This window comes from Drosophila ficusphila, unplaced genomic scaffold (genome assembly GCF_018152265.1).
Source record: "Drosophila ficusphila isolate 14025-0441.05 unplaced genomic scaffold, ASM1815226v1 contig_636, whole genome shotgun sequence".
NCBI lineage: Eukaryota > Metazoa > Arthropoda > Insecta > Diptera > Drosophilidae > Drosophila > Drosophila ficusphila.
Window position 1 is genome coordinate 1780959 of NW_025064569.1, and position 20993 is coordinate 1801951.

Sequence of the window (20993 nt, forward strand, 5' to 3'; positions counted from 1 at the left end):
ACGATCGTAACGATCATCTCGTCTGACAATACCTAAATTGCATTTCGGCTGCGGGTGTAGTTCTCTTTTTTATACATCTGCCCCTGAAATAACATTTAACATACCATGCATCGAATAGCTGGCAGCGAAATATGGAAGCCTACATCCTCTATTTACCAACAGCGGGCTTACTTGCTTTTAATTGCTTCTCCAGGATGCCCCTACTCTGGTCACCCTCAATTGAAAGCCAATTAATAAGCGTGCGTAATTTGTTTACCCAGTTCTTGAGTTCCTTTTCCAGGCTTCAGCTTACTTACATCTTCAACGAGCCATGGCCAAAAGTTCTATTTGGCTAGAGGGTGGGGATCCGCTGGGCAGTGACTACCTGGTCATAAAGCACGCCTTGTTGCTTTTGTTGTTTATGAGCGCCAGCAGATACGCGTCATTAAGCGCGTTTCTGGCGCGTTTTGCCCGCTGTTTCCGCGCTGTTTCGGTCGCCCAGAAACTTTTGCCAATGCCCCTGCGTTGTTGTGCCTCTGGAGGCGAAAGGGTGAAGGCTGGATACCCTGCGAGGCGATCTCGGAACGCCCTGGGCCTACTAGATGCGAAATGTACTTCACAAAGTAAACACCGCCTGCCTGTTTCTTGCCACAAAAGTGCGAAGTGCTCGATGGGAGGCTTGATCCCCTGAAAATGGCTCAAACCGCGTGGCAGCTCGGTGCTCCCCCGTGCGCACTTTGGCTGCACGGGAAAGTGTATCCAGGGTGTTTGCCAGCAATTTGCAGGGCTTATGCCTCCGCTCACATGCACCTCGCCTTCGCCCCGCCCGCCCCTTTGGCCCGGCATCGAACTGTAAAATTGTGAAATTTTCAATTTCACAAAGTTCGCGGTGTTTTCTTTTGTTTGCGTTGTTTTACCCGGCCAACTCGGGGGAACTCTGAATTATGATTATCGCACACACACGAAACTGCAGCGGACAGAAAGGAAGAGCGCACTCAAGTGCAGTTAATTAAATTTTGTGCAATTTATTCTGCTCAAAGTTTCCAGCAGCAACAATTGGAGTTGGCCGCCGTGCGTTGTTTACTTTTCACTTTGTAGTTCTGCGATTCGCAGTCAAAGTTCCGCAAAATAGTTTCCTCCGAGAGCCGTCAGGGAGATGTTTTCTCGGCTTTCGCCACGTTTGCTTACTCGACCAAAAATAACATGCTCAAAGCCATCAAGCATTTACTAGTCCGTCGCCTTTGAGTTGGCGAACTTCTACCGCTTCCCAGGCAATCCCCACATTCCCCGGAGTCGGAAAGTGGAAGTGCTCCACTGCCAGTATGGAAATGCTGGACACCATGTCGGAACCCATCAATTACTCCCACTCAGAAAATAATTCAACAATGTATTCAATTTTCTTCTTCATTCCCATATGACGTTCTTCAGTTTTTAGATCTGCGAAGAAAGCTTTAAGGGTTGTATTATTTATAAAAAGATACCACGAATTGCAATTTAATAAACTCATACACTAATTGAGTTGTGATTGGTTATCCAAAAGATTAAACAAAAAATGAGTACATAACGTCAATTACAGTCGGAACATGGAATAAAATTAAGACAATTGTAAAGGTTACTTTAAAACTTTTATACTAAGTTGCAGGAAAGGGAACAAAACTGTAATCACGATGCTGATAAGATCTATCGATTTAATATTATACTTCATGCTAGTTTCGCTTTTAGTTTTGACATTCTCTATTACAACTGTAAAATAATTAATTTTCGTCAAAATAAGGGGTGCTATTGATGGTGTTCAAAGAAGTGGCATTTGAGCAATGGCAACAATTACTGTCAAAGTTTTAGCAATCCCTACATAATTAAGAAATGGCGAAAGAAATACCCTTGCAGAGCAAAGGGTTTTATAATTTTAGTCAGAAGTTTGCAACGCAGTGAAGGAGACACCTTAGGCCCCATAATAAAATAAAAAATTCTCATCCAGATGGTGTTTTTTAAGTACTATCAGGTTTCGAATTAATATGGCAGCTATAATTTATAGAAACGGACAGACGGACAGACGTACAGTCTGATACCCTCTGTTGGGGGTTTACCTGTGGCTATAGATTAGTATCCAGATCGAACGACCAAAAATAACACTCAGATTTTAATTTTTATTTCTTGTCGCTTTCGCTGCTTGCTGTCGCTAGTCCACACATTACTTAACACTACTTTTTTTAGAGTTACCCTTCTTCATTTTTTATATTTTTTTTAGCACTTAATTTTTAAAGGAATTTATAACACTGAGTTCTTTCGTTGTGGATTTGAAATTTAAAATAAACAAAAATAAGAATACAACATCCTCCTCCCAAGTATTGCCTTGTAATATAATTCAGTTTTTGGCAATACTTCCTTTCTTTTACATAGTTTTCTTAACATCTAATTTAATTAACTTAACAATTGGTCTTTTATAAATGTTACCTTTTATCTTAACGTCTACGATTCGAACAAAGTTGTCTTTGGCAGGATAAGTTTTAACAATAATGCCTTTCGGCCAAACATTTCTTGGCAAATCTGCATCCATCACCAGCACAATATCACCCTCTTTCAAATTATCAAATTTTTTAACCCACTTGCGGCTACACAAAAGATATTGTCTGTATTCTTTTCTCCACTTTATCCAAAAAATATCTGCAAGTCTCTGAGAAGCCTTCCACATGTTTAACAATTTCATGTCTTCATCTGATACATCACAGTGGAAAGATTCTCTATAGTTTGGTCCGATCAACAAATCATTTGGCGTAAATAAGTCTGAATCTGGTAATTCGGAAGACATAAACAAAAGAGGACGACTATTTATCATGAATTCAATTTCGCAAAACAAGGTTTTAAGGGTATACTCTTTTGGAAATCGTTCCTTAAGTAAAAAACATAAATATTTCTTAATCGATTGAATTAATCTTTCCCATGCTCCTCCCATATGAGGCGACAAAGGCGGGTTGAATGTCCAGGTGCAATTTTTGTGTGCCAAAAATTGAGTCATTTCGTTTTTTGACCAATTATCTATAATCAATTTAAGATCCTTACTGGCTCGCTTGAAATTGGTCCCATTGTCTGAATATAGTTCTATCGGAAAACCACGACGGCAACCAAACTGACGAAAAACATGCATAAATGCATTGCAAGACAAGTCCTCTGCTATTTCTAGATGAACAGCCCGGGTGACCATACAAGTGAAAATTACTCCATATCGTTTTACATGACTCCTATTTACCAACACCTCGATAGGCCCAAAATAGTCCAGTCCAACTTTTAAAAAAGCCCTTTCAGTTGGTTCAATTCTACATTTGGGAAGCTGTCCTATTAAGGCAGTCTGTGGTTTGGCACGTCTATTCTTACAAAATTGGCAGTTACGAATTATTTTCTTGACGGTATTTCTGCATCTCACTATCCAATATTTCATTCGCAAATTAGAAATGACTGTTTCGGTACAAATGTGACAGTATTGTTGATGATAGAAATATATTAGAAGTGTAGTTATTGGGTGATCATTACTCAGTAGAATCGGATTTTTGGCATTCAAGTCATACTCATCATCATTTAAATTATCCAATCTACCTTTCAATCTTAGTAACCCATCAGTGGATAACTGCAGTGGCAATGATTTTAGGCGACTTGAATTCCCTATGGCTTCTCCTCTTTGTACACTTTGAATTTCAACTTGAAAGGAATCCGATTGCATTTTTTTATAAATTACGTTTTCGGCCTCCATTAATTCCTTTGCCGTTAGTTCGCCACAAGTTCGGTGTTCTTTATTAGTTTTAACATTGTTTATAAATCGTAATAACCAAGCTGTTGTTCGTAAATATCTCATCCAACTAGAAAATCTGTTTACATCAGGTAGGATAGGTATATGTTTTGCGTCAGTCATTACATTTACATATTCGTTTGAGTCTTCTTCCAAGGTTATTTTACTTGTTGGCCACTCGACAATCTCTTTGTAGAGGAATTCCGGTCCATTTATCCATGAATTGTTTGTATTAAAGTCAACCTTTGTGACCTTCGTTGCTTCATCAGCAGGATTCATTTTAGAAGGAACGTATCTCCAATTGCCAACATTCGTTATTTCTTGTATTTCACCTAAACGCTGAGCTACAAAGGTTTTAAATCGCTTGCTGCTAGACTTTAGCCAATACAACACAATTTGAGAGTCCGTCCATAAATATGTCTTACTAATTGGTAATTGTAACGATTCCAAAAGTGATTTGCTCATTCTGGCTCCTAGCAAGGCGCCCTGTAACTCCAGCCTTGGGATTGACATAGGCTTAAGGGGAGCGACTCGTGACTTGGCTGTTATCAACATGCAGTCAATGGTATCATCTTTTTTGAAACGAATGTATGCACATGCGGCGTATGCATTTTTGGAGGCGTCAGAAAATATGTGTAGTTGAATGTCACAATCATTTATGGGTAATTTTGTCATAAGTCTTGGTATTGTAAAATTTTTGATTTTTAGGAATGATTCGCAAAGAGTTTTCCAAATGGCAAAATGTTCGTCTATTATTTCCTCGTCCCAGCCAATACCACTGTCCCATATGGCTTGTAAAAGTATCTTATTTGTTATAAGAAGGTTTGACAAGAAACCCAATGGATCGAAGATAGACATTGTAATCTTTAGGACCTCGCGCTTAGTTGGACGTCTGCATGTGCTTATTATCTCATTATGTGACTTGGTAAATTGCAGATTATAGGTAAATGTATCGTTGTCGTGATTCCACATTAACCCTAAAACACGTTCTTCTGTTAGTGTTTTTATTTTGGGCGAAGCCTGAGCTTTGTGACAATTGACAGGATCAATTTGGTTCAGAACCTCTGCTGAATTCGATATCCAGTTACACATCTGGAATCCGCCTTGTTGGTGAACAAAGGATACGTCTTCAATCAGTTGAACGGCGCTGTCAATGTCATCTGCTCCGCCTAAATAGTCGTCCATATAATGATTTGTTAATATGTCCTTACAGGCTTTGGGATACTTTTCCTTAAACTCGTTAGCGTTATGATTTCTTACTTGTTGTGCAATACTCGGACTACTTTTGGCTCCAAAAAACAGCACTTGGATTTCATATACGTCCGGAGGATCATGTCTTTTATTTCCTCTCCATAGAATTCTTTGAGCCTGTCTGTCTTTTTCTGGTATTTTAATTTGTAGAAACATTTCTTTGATATCTCCTACAAAGGCAATTTTATGTTTTCTAAAATTCATGAGAACTGAAGATAGTTGAGTATAGAGGTCAGGTCCGGGTAATAAGAAGTCATTCAAGCAGTAGTTATGAGTTTTAGAAGCGGCATCGAACACTATTCGCAATTTTTCTGGTTTATTGCTATTTTGCACACCGAAATGAGGCAGATAAAAGGTCAGTTTTGTTTCGTGTCTGGCTTCTGTGGGATTTAATTTTTTTAAATACCCTTTCGAAATATAAGATTGCATTACTTCGTAATATTTTTGACCATACTCAGGATTTTTGTCAATCTTGCGTTCACATGTCAATAGCCTAGAGAAAGCGTTCTTATAGCTCTCAGGAAGCTGAGTGTTATCTTTTCTCCAGAAAAGACCGCATTCGAAGCTGTTGCCAACTCGTTTTAATGTATTATTAACAATACTTATACATCGTTTGTCGTCTACAGACATTGGAAAGTCTTTTTGAGTTGCAAATTCGTTTTCAATTGACCAATAAGACTTAACTAGATTATGTAGTTCATCTAGATCGTCCTTTTCGTGAAAATGCTCGTGTACATGAAAGGTATGATTTGTCTCAGCTAGAAGTCTTTTAGGTTGTGTTAAACCATGTACGACCCAGCCTAACAATGTTTTGCTAGCGACTGGGCCGCTAAAGGTTTCGTACTTTAGCTTGCGGGACACTATAAGAGACCAGTTATCTTGTCCTATAAGTATTCTTGGCTGTGCCTGATTGTAAGAGCAATGTGTAAAATTCTTTAAAAACTTAAAGTTGTCTGTCATCTGGTCTACGCTTAAAGTTTGTTCTGGCAAATTAAGGTTGGAGACAGTCCTAGCTCTTCTCATCATGTGTGTCTTAGTATTCATGTCATTACCTTTAATGCGTATGCTAACTACTTTAGAATCTTCCTGCTCGTAAACTTCATTGTTAGTCCATTGCATTTTTAATGGCTTTGTTGGACCGTCAAGACCTAGATTGTTAGCCAAGTTCTCGTCAATCAATGATATGGTTGAAGCCTCATCAAGAAGAGCATATGTGTCAATAGTATTTTTTGGTCCTATAAGGGTGACCTGTACCACTTTTAACAAAACCTTGTTTGCACCCAAATTTACGTTACAGTTTTTCTCAATGTTGTTGAAAACTGATTGATCACCATCGTCAGACTTGTTTGTTATTATGTTTTCAGATTTGTCTTTATGCAAAAGGTTGTTATGATTGAAGCTACAATTGTTAATATTGCATTGCCTTTTACGTTTGCAGTCTTTAAGTAAATGATTTTTACCCAGACACGAGATACACAAGCTATTTTGAGAAACATGTTCCCAGCGCTTGTCAGTAGGTAAATCTTTAAATTTGGAACAAGTTGTAACATAATGATCACTCAGCTTGCAATAATTACAAAAACCTTTGTTTTTACCTTTGTATGTGTCATCCCGAACACCTGAAACTGTCAGTGTGCAATCTTTTGATTTGTTGATATTTTGGCCAAATCCTAAAACTGTGGCAGCTTTAACTGTCTCGCCTAGCCATGATTGAAATACAATTATTTTTGGCTCAGAAGGTTTCAGCTTTTGACAATGTTTGATGAAAGCGATACGTTGAGGTACGGGTAGTTTGTCTAAAATTTCATCAAAGATTAATGGGTTTCTTAATTGATCCACATCTCCTACATTTAACAAAGTGTGGATAAGATTGTTGATTATGTCGTAGAATGCAAAAAGCTTCTCGTATTTGTCGTCCCTAACTACTGGTAGTTGTTTGATCTTGTCAAGAAGCAATCTTATTATGTAAGATGGATCCCCATAGCGCTCTTTTAGAATATCGATAATTGAGTCGACATTCTCTGGTAAAACCAATAGAGCCTGAACACATTCTTTGGCACGTCCTACTAGAGCCTTTCTAAGTCTACTTAGGTTTTCATAGTTAGTAAAGTTACAAGTTTTTGTGCTATTTTCAAACTCAGCATAGAATATGGGCCACTCTAATGGGTCCCCTGAGAATGATGGAAGATCTTGTTTAATTGTCTGTCTGGCCATAAACGTTTCGATGTTGTAATGGTTATTGACTTCGTTGTAGGACACATTATCGCTTTCAAACTTAAGTCTACGTTGAGCCCCATCTACCCACTCACGCGTGCGGACATCTTTGTTGTCGTCGTCATCGATTTCGTCCATGTTGTCTCCAATTCTGCTACCTGCGGCTGATCCTAATTGTGCCAGTTGTAACTTCTGCTCGAGCTCCAATTGTTCCTGTTCAAACTCAAGGCGTGCTCGCTCCTGTTCCTGTCGTGCCTGCTGATCTCGAAGTTTCTGCTGCTTTTTCAAGTACTCAAGCTGTACCTGAAGTCGTTGCACCTTGGTTGAGTTGCGGGATAATTGGCTTCCTTCAGAGATGTGTGATTTGGCAAGTTCATCACAGAGTTGTCCAGGAGGATTGTGTGTGGCTAGAATCGCCGGCGTAGATGCAACCAGTTTTTTGTTGCGATTTTCCATGATGGTTACTTCTTGCTCCGATTGATCAAGTCTGGGCGTGTCGATAACCCTGTCGTCTTCATTTTTTTGTTGTGTGCTTAGATCCTTTTGTTGGCTTTTGCCTTGTAACTTCTTTTTAGATCCTTTTGTTGGTGCCATAATGCTGTCCGCGTCTTATTTTACCGTCACAGAGATCGTGGTGAAATTATTCTTTGGCGTCGTAGTTTTTTGCGCAAATTCACTAATACACACAACTTAAGTCGTCATTTGTGTGAGTGTGTATGTGTGGTTGTCTGGGCAAACTGCGAAATCTATTTCGCAATCCATTTGCTGTTCAGTTGACTTCGAAGGACCATGTTGGGGGTTTACCTGTGGCTATAGATTAGTATCCAGATCGAACGACCATGTTGGGGGTTTACCTGTGGCTATAGATTAGTATCCAGATCGAACGACCAAAAATAACACTCAGATTTTAATTTTTATTTCTTGTCGCTTTCGCTGCTTGCTGTCGCTAGTCCACACATTACTTAACACTACTTTTTTTAGAGTTACCCTTCTTCATTTTTTATATTTTTTTTAGCACTTAATTTTTAAAGGAATTTATAACACTGAGTTCTTTCGTTGTGGATTTGAAATTTAAAATAAACAAAAATAAGAATACAACACCCTCTGCAAGGATATCAAAATGATAACATCGTTGTTTTCCATTAGACAGGAATAATTTTTGGAGGGACTTTTGAATTTCGAACTAAATTTCATCAAAATCATATGAACAATAGTCGAAAATATGGAAAATTAATAGAAAAATCATCATAACTTCGATGTTGTTTAGCCTTTATGTATTTTGTTCGACATATTTGATGATAGCAAGGGTGTATAAGTTTCGGCTTGCCAAAGCTTGCTTAATTTCTTGTTTATTACTGTTTCAAGACCTTTGGTCGTTGCACTGACTGCATTAACTAAAAATTAACGTTTTTTAAACCGAAAAAGTGGTACATTTCTCCCAAAACTATTGTTGCATAAGTCCCAGTCAAAAGAACTGCTCTTCAATAGCCCGCAGAGTAAATATTTGAATCCATATCTGCAGATGACCGTCTGACTGACAGCTTTCTCAGCCTAATTCTTCGGCTTTGGCCGTTGGTGCTTGAGACCTGACTAATTGCGTCCAATTATTCACAGAGTGGTAATATTCTAGATGCTTTTTGGAGGGTTCAGATAAGGGAATGGTGATGGCTATGACCTTTTCGAGGCACCTTGTATTCAGAGAGCATCATTCTTAAGGGAGGGGGAGAGATAATTGCGCTTTTCATTCTTTCTCACAGATTAATGGCGAATGAAATTGAGTCGCTGAAAGGCTGAGAGAAAAGAATCCCTCCGATTTGTTTGTTTTGTTCGCCCTATGCAGTCTACCATTAATTCACGCGCTCCGCTGACAGGCGATGGAACCCTTTTGATTTGTTTTTCAATTAGAAATCTCCATTGTGTTATAGAATTTGTGGTGACTTGATCTATCTTTCTAGGAACGTGCAGGACGGCCTTGGGCATGGAGTCTGGCGCCATTGGAGACTCCCAAATAACGGCTAGCTCGGCTCATGACTTGGGAAATGTGGGGCCCCAACACGCCAGGTAAGCTGAAACTTGCCCACATCTATGTGATTTTTAAAGCTGCTCCCCCCAATCGACTTGGCAAACATATTCGGCTTTAAGTAGGGGCCAAGTAACAGAAATCATTGCCACACGTGTCCCTGATGTTGTCTGGGAATGATAAACAGCAATCATCCATTTCATTATGACTTATAATACGGGGAATGTGCTGTGGGCTTTTGTTAACAGCATACATATAAATACATATAATACATTGTCTCGTTTCCTGCGTGTACATGAAAATTATTGTTATGAATTATTTAATGGCGTGTTTAAATGCCTTTATGTCGTTTTTGACCAAAAAAAAAGGAACAGAAACAACTCAAACACACAAATGACATAAATTAAAACACAGCAGCAGCAACATCAAGTCGTACGGCAACATACGCAAAAAATTTAAATCCACATCGAGAGTAAGATAAAAATTATGGGCACATTATATTTTGCTGACGTGTATCTGCACCCTATAAAAAGCGGGAAAGTGCCTTCCTGATTCATCACCATCCGTGAAAACTTGAAGGAGAGAAAAATTCCCTGGTAATTATTTAGAAAGTCATGGACTGACCAACCAGGCACACACGAGATTTTAACTATATGATACACAGTTCCATACTCTGTGTAATAAACTCCTCTGCCACCTACATATATCCGCGTTTTTACGAGCACTAAAATCATTTTGGAGACGCGCCACAAATCAAACAGAAAGGGAACATTGTCAAAGTCAAGCTCAGCAAAACAAACAAGCATGATTAACTTTTTGTTATACCCTTGCAGAGCAAAGGGTATCGGATAACTCTATCATACAGCTGCCATAGGAAAGATCGAAAAATATATATATTAATAATGGAAAAAAAAATTATAGTCGTTGTTTTTAATCCCACGAGCTTGACTTTCAAACTATGCAGTTTTTAATAACCCTTGAATCGAGGAAAAAATTTAATTAAGATCCGACATCGTTATCATATAGCTACCATAGGAAAAATTGAAAAATCTATACAGAAATAACGGAAATAAAATTAAACCATCGTTGTCATATGAACAATAGTCGAAAATATAGAAAATTAATAGAAAATGCGTCATAACTGTGATTTTGCTTAGTCTTCATATATTTTGTTCTACATATTTGATGACTGCAAGGGTATATAGGCTTCGGCTTGCCGAAGCTAGCTTCCTTTCTTGTTTTATTTTCAGTTGGTCGAAGGCAAAACAAGTCATAAAATATAACATTTGGGAAAACAAGAGGGAATGTACAAAATCATAATAGTATGTATAAGGTCTTACTCTTAGAAAGACCAGTGGTGGTCAAAGTAGCTCGTATTTGAATTACACGCACTTTTTCAGAATAACTGAAAGAGAAAGAAATGCTGGACCATTTGCAAGTCCGTTATAGATTTTGATTTCTGCCTTTATTTGAATACCTATATTAAAGAACAGAAGTTATATCGATTTTCGTTATGCTTTTGTAGACATCTGATCCCCACTAGCATAATGCTGTTCCTCCGGAATCGTAAGAAATTGCTATATACATACATATGCTATATGTACATATGCATTTAAAAAAAAAAGTGTATGTTTAAAAATTTGTATTGGCTTTCTTAAGTTGTTAGTATTATATTACAACTGTAAGATATATCTTCCTTGAATGCTGAAAAACAACCCCGTTATATTTTTTTAATTAAATCAAATTGTGTATAGGTTTTTCGATCTTCCCTGTGGCAGCAATATATAAAATGCCGAGTACCTCCAATAGCTACGAAAATCTGCCTTCATTTGTACTTTAGGTCGTTTATACATTTTTTTTAATATCATTAATATAATTAATGAATGTTATCCTGCTCTAACTTCTGAAACAAAAATACTGTACCAGATTTGGATATACCCATTCGCATTTTGATATATTCAGATATCGAAGTAGTACTTTTCTCAACAAAACAGGACCCAGAGCTTACTCGAGTCGCTTGGAACTGGAAATACCCATTATTAAAGTGATTTAGGGATGATGGGTACTAGAAAAACCTCCAGTTACGTGAACGGCAACATAAAACTTAGCAAGGGCTACAACTGATCCAAAAGCGAGAAAACAGTGAGGGACCGAAGTAGCAGAAATATTGATTATTATGTCAATGTCGCCTGTGGGGCACTGCGTGTGCACGATAGGAAGGAGTCAGAGTGAAATGGGGCTGAAGAAGGCAACAGGGGGCAGGAGGGGGAGGAGGGGGCCCTCGCATGAAAATAAAAGAAAGCAATAAAATTATGCAAAGTCAACAGAAAAGCGACCGCGACAGGCAAACGACAGGCAGGCGACCACGGTGCCCTGGTACGTGTTGACTGCCCCAACTGCTCCCCTCCCCTTCACCCCACCCCCTTTCCCCCCTACCTTCCCAGCCCCATCACCGTACATATGTACGTACGTCGTAAATTGTTCATGCAGGGGCAGCAACTCCGGTGCGCAAAACAAATGTTTGGCAGTAAAAATGTCACACATGGCGTTTTGCATGTGGCGCCCTGCGATCACGGGAACGGGAATGGGAGCGTGCCCCAGCCTAATGATGCCCCTCGACCGTCTTTCAGGGTTTTGGGCAACATGCGCCGCAGTCATATGAATTTTATTGCTAATGAAAAGGTGGCTTCGCATGAGACACAAAGTGAGAGGCAGATAGTGAAAAGGGTGCAGGACTGCTGGGCAATTCACTTTCCATATTTAAGAGGGCAAAGTTGGTCTTCAGGTTCCGTTTCGAAAAGACTTATGCCGTTCTCCCCTTGGGAGAGCCGCAGGAGTCGATGGAACTTATTACCTTGGTAGCCTACTTTCCAGCCCCCAATCAGAAAACAAAAACGAAACTAAGGTAAGCGCAAGTTGCTTTCTTACGAGCCTCACGTGACCAAAAACCCTTTGCCTATTTCGGCTCAACTTTCGCTGGCAGGCGGTTCTGGGTGTTCCTATTTCCAATACTTGGTACTGTTCCTTCGGTTTTATGAGTGGGAATTGTCAGTGTGCCGTATTCGTTGGGTTTTGGGAAGCATGCGTTAACTTTGATGGATGTCCTCTGCTGGAAATGTGCGACTAACCCCTGATTCCTCCCCAACTCCATTCACTTTTCATGGCAACGTTTGGCACACATTTTGCCGGCTATTTTTGACAGGCGCTCGGACGTTCCACTTTCGCGGTATAAAAGTAGGCTGCACATTAATTTTTCTGGCGGCACAAAATAAGTGGTGGAAGAGGGTTGGGAGCTTCTCTGGTTAGCAGAACAATTCAACAGGATTTGTAGCAGGGTATGCAAAACTGAAAATAATGGAATTGCAATTTATGGTTCTTGGAAAAATGATCCTATACCACATACGAACTCTTTTCAGTCTAAGAAACTTAAGTTTTATTTTTAAACAAATAAGTAAACAAACAATTTTTGGCTTCAGATGAAACGTTATTGTTCATACCCCATTCAAGTTCTTTAAAGAGTTATTCCTGAAGCAAGAGCTAAACAATGTTCCATTGACCCATTTAAGTACTTCCTAGCTCCTGAAAAAGCTGAAAGTCATTGAACAAACTACGACACAGAAATTTGAAACTTAACGGAAGGAAAAGCTTTAAGCTTCTGCTACAAACTGATTGAAATGCTTAATGCATAAACAGTGAAGAAAAACAACAAGCGAGTTTCATGTTTGCTTAGCATGCAACAAGAAAAATCAATTGACCTTTTGAACCAAAGAACTAAAATAGCTGTAAATAAACAGAGTAGATACCCCGATTGGGATTCTTCCGATAGTAATGAGTTTGCTCTTCCTCTTAACTGTCAGAATTTTAAAGGTCGTAAAACCATCGCTTTCAGTTACAGTTTAGGCAGTAAATATTGTACCAGAGGTGTTTGGATTCCACGTTTAAATAATAAGTCAGCTTTATTATACCCTTGCAGAGCAAAAGGGTATTATAATTTCAGTCAGAAGTTTGCAACGCAGTGAAGGAGACACCTCAGACCCCATAAAGTATATATATTCTTGATCAGGATCACGATCAGAATCCAAATATGTATGTACGTCTGTCCGTCTGTCCGTTTCCGCGCAAACTAGTCTCTCAGTTTTAAAGCTATCTTGCTGAAACTTTCCCAAAAGGTGTGTAGTTATTGCACGCAGTATATAAGTCGGAACGGGCCGGATCGGTCGACTATATCGGAAAGCTCCCATACGAGAGAACGAAATAAAAAATTCTCACGCCTTTGTTTTTGATCAGATCGACTTGAATTCTTCAAGATGGCGTTTTCTAACTGTTATTGAATTTCAGTTTAAATTTGAACAAAATTGGATAACTCTATCATATAGCTGCCATAGGAGAGATCGAAAAATATATATAGAATTAATGGAAATAAATTATAACATCGTTGTTTTTTATCCCACGAGCTTGTTTTTTTGAATATCAAGTTTTTTAACAACTCTTATACTGAGAAAAAGTTTCATAAAAATCGGACAACTATATCTTATAGCTCCCATAGAAAAGATCGAAAAATCTATATAGAAATAACGGAAATAAAATTATAACATCGTTGTTTTTCATCAGACAAGTATGATTTTTGGAATATAGAGTTTTCTTACGACTCTTGAATTACGAATTAAATTTGATCAAAATCGGACAACTATATCATATAGTTCCCATATGATTTATAGTCCAAAATATGGAAAATGAAAATGAATAGAAAAATCGTCTTAGCTTCGATGTTGTATAAACTTTATGCATTTTGTTCGACATATTTGATGACTGCAAGGGTATATAAGCTTCAGCTTGCCGAAGCAAGCTTTCTTTCTTGTTTCACATTTATATTTATTTAGCACAGTACAACCACAGCTTTCGAGCTCAGAAAATTAAAAGGAATCAGTGTTAGCAGAGTTTGATTATACTATAATGCTTATTTTTAATATATACTAAAAGTAATAGGGATATTCAATAAGAGGCCTTAAACATCTTAAAGTTATTTTATTATTAAAGTTTTAGCGGAGTCCTACAAAAAAATTAATTTATCGAGTATTTGTGTGGTCCGGGCTATTTATGTTGCCACCCCGAATTCGATCACCTTCCTTTGTGAGGCTCTATCGACGCCCCAAAATCACCGCCTCTGTTGCCTCATTAGGCTCTGCTTTTGGCCCTGTGCTACGGCCAGTTGAGTTAGTGGGCCACCACAACCAGCGGGCACTCCCCCGAAAAGAGGCCTCCGCCCAAACAGCTTATCGAATTCACCTTCCATTGTTGCTCACTTGGCCGCCTTTGCGGGCTTTTCCCGTCAGCGGCATTGATTTTCGCCTTCGGCGCCCGTCGCAGTTGCTTTTGGCCCGATTCTAGCCCCAATCCCGCCGTTTAGCTCCTGCGTGGACCAGGCACTGATTGCGACGTGTAGCTGGCAGGCTAGCAGGCTGGCTGCCCGAGCAATTGCTGTTAACGCGTTTTCCATTTTATTGCATTAATGTTTGATATGGTTTTCGCCCCTTCCCAGCTTCACGGGCTGCTTAATGTCGGCCCGATTGAATTGATTGCTCGTGTGCGTGTGCCTATCCGTCGGTTGGCCGTGTTCCCTACTTTCTGCGCCGGAGAAGGCGTGCCAGTCACGAGTCCAATTAACGGGACATCTCTTCCGGAGCGCCGACTCGCTGGATACCCTTTATGGGAAAGTGGCTTTTTTCAGTAAAATTCCACCATTTTTCAAGAGCTTCTTCGGAAACTAGATTTTAAATTTTATTTTTAATTAAGTACTAATTCTGAAAGCCATTAACAAGAAATCTACTGTTTCCATTTAAAGAAGGTTCAGTTACAAGGTTTACATGTTAGAATAGAGCTTACAAACTTGGTAGGATACTTTACCTTCGCATTACCTTAAGCATTTATGCTTAAAAACAGACTGAACAAATTTAGAGATCATAAAAGGAATACCCATATGGATATAGTGATTCTTCAGCAAGCGAAAATGCGAATTTCTCAGAGCTCTGAGCGGATTGTACATTGCCTGCTGTATATAAATAGTGCTTCGAATTCTAGACAATTTAAATCGAATTTGAAAAGTCGTAAAATAAAATACCCGTAGTGTTATTGTTCTATATTAAAATCAACGAAACCACAATTTGATGTACATAATTTAAGTAGGCTTTCAAATCTTTATTGTTGCAGCTGTATTATACAGTAGTGGACACGAGTTTAGCACACTATGCAATCCCCATTTTTGAGCTCCAATTTCACCTTTCCCCGGAGATTTTTCGAGGAATTTTTTTACGTACGTTTGCTCTATTAATAGGAGAACATGCACCGTTAATTTTGTCCCAATCGCTTTTACCGTTTTCCTATACCAAGCCTCTGAACCTAAATACCTCAAAATCAGGCTGGACACCAGTTTAGCACACTCTTCAAATTTTTAGTTTTTAACAACGGCGGTCTCGTTTTTTTGGTTAAAGTTAACTGATAATTCATGTTGTCATTAAGAGAGAATAAAAAGATGTGTTTGCAATCCCACCAGCTTCTAAGTGCTTAAAAGGACAGCAGGAAGTCATCCAGACTCTTAAATCAGCTGGAAAAACGATTTCAGAGATTTCTAAAGACTTAAAATGTTCCCGTAAAATGGCTTACCATGCTCTAGGACATATTAAAATCAATCAAAGTACCAAACCCACCAGGGCAAACCCCAGATCCCGAAAAACATATGAAAAAGAAAACCGACTTATCAAAAGTGTTTCTGAAAAATACCCTTTTAACGGCTCTAGAACAATAAATATCATCAATATTTAATATAGATTTATACTCGAGGACTGCAAGAAGTCGATGAAATAATAAAAATGTCCGAGGGTGCATAGCTTTGCAAAAGCCGCACGTATCCAAAAAAAATTTGTATGCCAGATTTCAGTTTGCAAAGGAGCATTTGAAAAAACCACTGATTGTTTGGAAAAATTTTCTGTGGGAAGATGAATCCAAGTTTTATCGATTTGGATCTGATAGATCGATCAGATATATTTTTTTCCAAAACCGTTTTTCCAAACAATCAGTGGTTTTTTCAAATGCTCCTTTGCAAACTGAAATCTGGCATACAAATTTTTTTGGATACGTGCGGCTTTTTGCAAAGCTATGCACCCTCGGACATTTTTATTATTTCATCGACTTCTTGCAGTCCTCGAGTATAAATCTATATTAAATATTGATGATATTTATTGTTCTAGAGCCGTTAAAAGGGTATTTTTCAGAAACACTTTTGATAAGTCGGTTTTCTTTTTCATATGTTTTTCGGGATCTGGGGTTTGCCCTGGTGGGTTTGGTACTTTGATTGATTTTAATATGTCCTAGAGCATGGTAAGCCATTTTACGGGAACATTTTAAGTCTTTAGAAATCTCTGAAATCGTTTTTCCAGCTGATTTAAGAGTCTGGATGACTTCCTGCTGTCCTTTTAAGCACTTAGAAGCTGGTGGGATTGCAAACACATCTTTTATTTCTCTCTTAATGACAACATGAATTATCAGTTAACTTTAACCAAAAAAAAACGAGACCGCCGTTGTTAAAAACTAAAAATTTGAAGAGTGTGCTAAACTGGTGTCCAGCCTGATTTTGAGGTATTTAGGTTCAGAGGCTTGGTATAGGAAAACGGTAAAAGCGATTGGGACAAAATTAACGGTGCATGTTCTCCTATTAATAGAGCAAACGTACGTAAAAAAATTCCGCGAAAAATCTCCGGGGATAGGTGAAATTGGGGTCAAAAATGGGGATTGCATAGTGTGCTAAACTCGTGTCCACTACTGTATATTCTTAAGTTCCGAGTTTTATATACTTAAGTATATATACTGCCACTAATGCGATTTGCTAAAAAACAACAAATTAAAACATTTTTAAAAATTTATTTTTCTTTGAGTTAAATTGAAAAATTCTTGAAGTAATATAGCACTGAAGTTGTAAAAGTGTAACGAGCCTAAAGCTACATTCCATTTGTTGCCATTAGTTTCCCGACGCTTGGAATATTTCATCGTAATTCCGAATTATATTGCTCCAGCTGTCAGCAGATCCAATCAACCCTCGTAGCCCCAGTTTACTCCCGGTCCCAACTCGGACCGATGACAGGTATCCCTTAATGTGTTAATGCTCTTTTTGTGTTACAAATGAGTCAATTTTTATGATTTAAGGCCGGTTGTTGGTCCTTTGGCTCACCGAAATCGAGTTTTGATAACGGTTTGGCATCTCGCTCTGAATATTCACCCCCAACACGCGAACGTTGTTCGGCATTAAATTCTGAGCGGGAAGAAACACAGATTTTGTTTTTATTGTTCTTATTGTTCTTGCAAAGGTTCGAAGTGTCCTGTATTTGTTGAAAGAAGGAGAAAACAAACTAAACATTTTGAAAGAAAATGTCGAAAATTTGGTGGCCACGCAGTAAAAGTAAAGGTAAAGCAAAGTGTTTTTAATAAAGACTTAACACCGTCTGCATGGTTATAAAACACAAATGAGACACAGACAACTGGAAGGGTAATATTTTTATAGTTTCTCTTAGAAATGTAACTAACTTATTTAAAAAAAAAAACAAGAAAGCAGATGCTTATATAGTATACCCTTGCAGTCATCAAATATGTCGAACAAAATGCAATACGAACAATACAAAGCTATGACGGTTGTTCATTTGACAGGCATATAAAATAAAAAGCCATAAATATACGTGTAGTTTTCCGATTTTATGAAATTGTATTCTCGATTCAAGGGTTGTTAAAAAATCGATTTTCTTAAAAACATGCTCGTGGCATAAAAGAACAACGCCGTTATCAATTCATTTCCATTAATTCTATATATATTTTTTATCTTTTTATGGCAGCTGATATAGTTAACCGATTTTGATAAAATTTAATTCGAAATTCAATAGTAGTTAGAAAACACAATCTGGAAGAAATCAGGTCGATCTACTCAAAAACCACGACTTCATAATTATTTTTTCCATCGCTCTTTTTGGAGCTATTTACTGTGTGCAAAAACTACACAACTTTTGGGAAAGTTTCAGCCAGATAGCTTTAAAACTGAGAGACTAGTTTACATAGAAACCGACAGGAGGACAGACGGACGGACAGACGGACAGACGTACAGACGTATTTCGATTCAGATCGTCATGCTGATCAAGAATATATTATATGTACTTTATGGGGTCTGAGGAGTCTCCTTCCTTGCGTTGCTACTTCTGACTGAAATTATAATATAAAAACAAATACAAAATTAGAAAAAGCTCGTAGTTATAGAAATTTGTCTCTTTATATACATACTTGTACGTACGAGAATATACACCACCTAGTCTAAAATGAAGTTAATTTTGTGTTCTTGGGTTCTAATGTCACACTAAAATACTTTTCGGGCTTTGTATTGTAGGTTATGCGTCGGAAACAACTTGTTTTTGTTGGTCAAGCCACCTCCTACAAAACAATCGGAGTGGTGTTGCGTCCGCACCTGTTTAAACTGATATTTGTAAAGATAGCAATCGGTCGCGACACCCGAAACTCAAACATTTCCCTTGACCAAATAAAAATAGACAAGAAGCTGTTACTGGGTGTGTGTCCCTCCCTCTTGCCATTGCAACAAGTTTCGCTGGTGATGTTGCAATATATGTACATAGTTTGTTGGCAGAGAAAAATCTTCTGTCAACACGAATGCGGCAGGCCTAACCATTTAGAGTGCCTACACCCAAAACGACATAACAAATATTTCTAAAACTAAAAAAATAACTATAAAATATTTTTAAAGATTTTTTCTAGTTTTTCTGTGATGCTCCAATGAATAAATGTTTAATAATTAGATTCGATAAAATGCTTTGAAAAAATAATAAAAAATTCTATGTTTTTCCTTACCCTTAGGAAAATTATAAAGTGTTAAACCTTTTTGAGGCAAATCAGCTTTGGGGCTGACTTTTTTTAAGTGTGGAAGGGCAAACAGCAGCGGCCAACGACTTGGGGAAGATAGAGTTGTCCAACGGATCACAAAGAGAAACTGCGGAGTATGGAGTTGCGCACTCGCAGTCTTCTACTTGCTGACCGGGTCTTCCGTTTACCATTCAATTACTGAAAGCAAACTTTGCATGGTATTTGCCTTGGCTGTTTACCTCTAACCAGCCTTTTTCCCTGGGCAGGAGCCTGGATCTCCGATGGGCTGATGGTTACGCATGCGCGTTAGAAAATTTTCTGCCTCGAAGCACAGGAGTTTTCCTGGCAGCCAATCGATCGCCAGGCAAAAACCCCCTTCTTGCGTAAAGAATACGACAGCCTACTTAAGGCAAAGTCATCGCCACTTCAAGCAGCAAGGGGCAAGGAAAACGGTTTGAGGAAGCTGGCTAGTTGGGTCCTCCGCGAGTCAATTTTTATGATTTAAGGCCGCTTGTTGGTCCTTTGGCTCACCGAAATCGAGTTTTGATAACGGTTTGGCATCTCGCTCTGAATATCCACCCCCAACACGCGAACGTTATTCGGCATTAAATTCTGAGCGGGAAGAAACACAGATTTTCTAAGATTGTTCTTATTGTTCTTGCAAAGGTTCGAAGTGTCCTGTATTTGTTGAAAGAAGGAGAAAACAAACTAAACATTTTGGAAGAAAATGTCTAAAATTTGGTGGCTGCCAAAGTTTTGGAGGGATAGCTTAATTATCGCTCCCCTGCTGCCTGCACGCGTTCAAGTTAAATCATTAAACTATTAGATTATTGTAGTGATGAATATTAATATTGTTTGTCTATGAACACTGCTGTAGGGAGGGGGTATAATTTGAGTTTGAAATTTGCCACGCAGTAAAAGTAAAGGTAAAGTTAAGTGTTTTTAATAAATACTTAACACCGTCTGCATGGTTATAAAACACAAATGAGACACGGACAACTGGAAGGGTACTATTTTTATAGTTTCTGTTGGAAACGTAACTAATTATTTAAAAAAAAAACAAGAAAGGAAGCTAGCTTCGGCAAGCAGATGCTTATATAGTATACCCTTGCTGTCATCAAATATGTCGAACAAAATGCAATACGAACAATACAAAGCTATGTCGATTTTTCTATTAAGTTTCTATATTTTCGACGATTGTTCATTTGACAGGCAGATAAAATAAAAAGCCGATTTCCGATTTTATGAAATTTTATTCTCGATTCAAGGGTTGTTAAAAAATCGATTTCTTAAAATCATGCTCGTGGCATAAAAGAACAACGACGTTTTGAATTTATTTCCTTTAATTCTATATATATTTTTTATCTTTTTAAGGCAGCTATATGATATAGTTACCCGATCAGGTCGATCTACTCAAAATATACATATCTCTTTATATACGTACGAGAATATACACCACCTAGTCTAAAATGAAGTTAATTTTGTGTTCTTGTGTTCTAATGTCACACTCAAATACTTTTCGAGCTTTGTATTGTAGGTTATGCGTCGGAAATAACTTGTTTTTGTTGGTCAAGCCACCTCCTACAAAACAATCGGAGTGGTGTTGCGTCCGCACCTGTTTAAACTGATATTTGTAAAGATAGCAATCGGTCGCGACACCCGAAACTCAAACATTTCCCTTGACCAAATAAAAATAGACAAGAAGCTGTTACTGGGTGTGTGTCCCTCCCTCTTGCCATTGCAACAAGTTTCGCTGGTGATGTTGCAATATATGTACATAGTTTGTTGGCAGAGAAAAATCTTCTGTCAACACGAATGCGGCAGGCCTAACCGTTTAGACAC

The 20993-nt window shown here is 38.3% G+C and overlaps 1 protein-coding gene across 1 annotated transcript in view; it reads left to right on the forward strand.

The window, feature by feature from the left end:
* The window catches only part of LOC122320566, a 37139-nt gene extending 27664 nt beyond the window's left edge, over positions 1-9475 (forward strand). The window contains exon 3 of the mRNA XM_043208753.1: positions 9181-9475. Within this exon, the coding sequence (XP_043064688.1) occupies positions 9181-9290 (110 nt within the window). The 3' untranslated portion in view covers positions 9291-9475. The remainder of the gene's footprint in view (positions 1-9180) is intronic.
* Positions 9476-20993: the final 11518 nt, after the last annotated feature.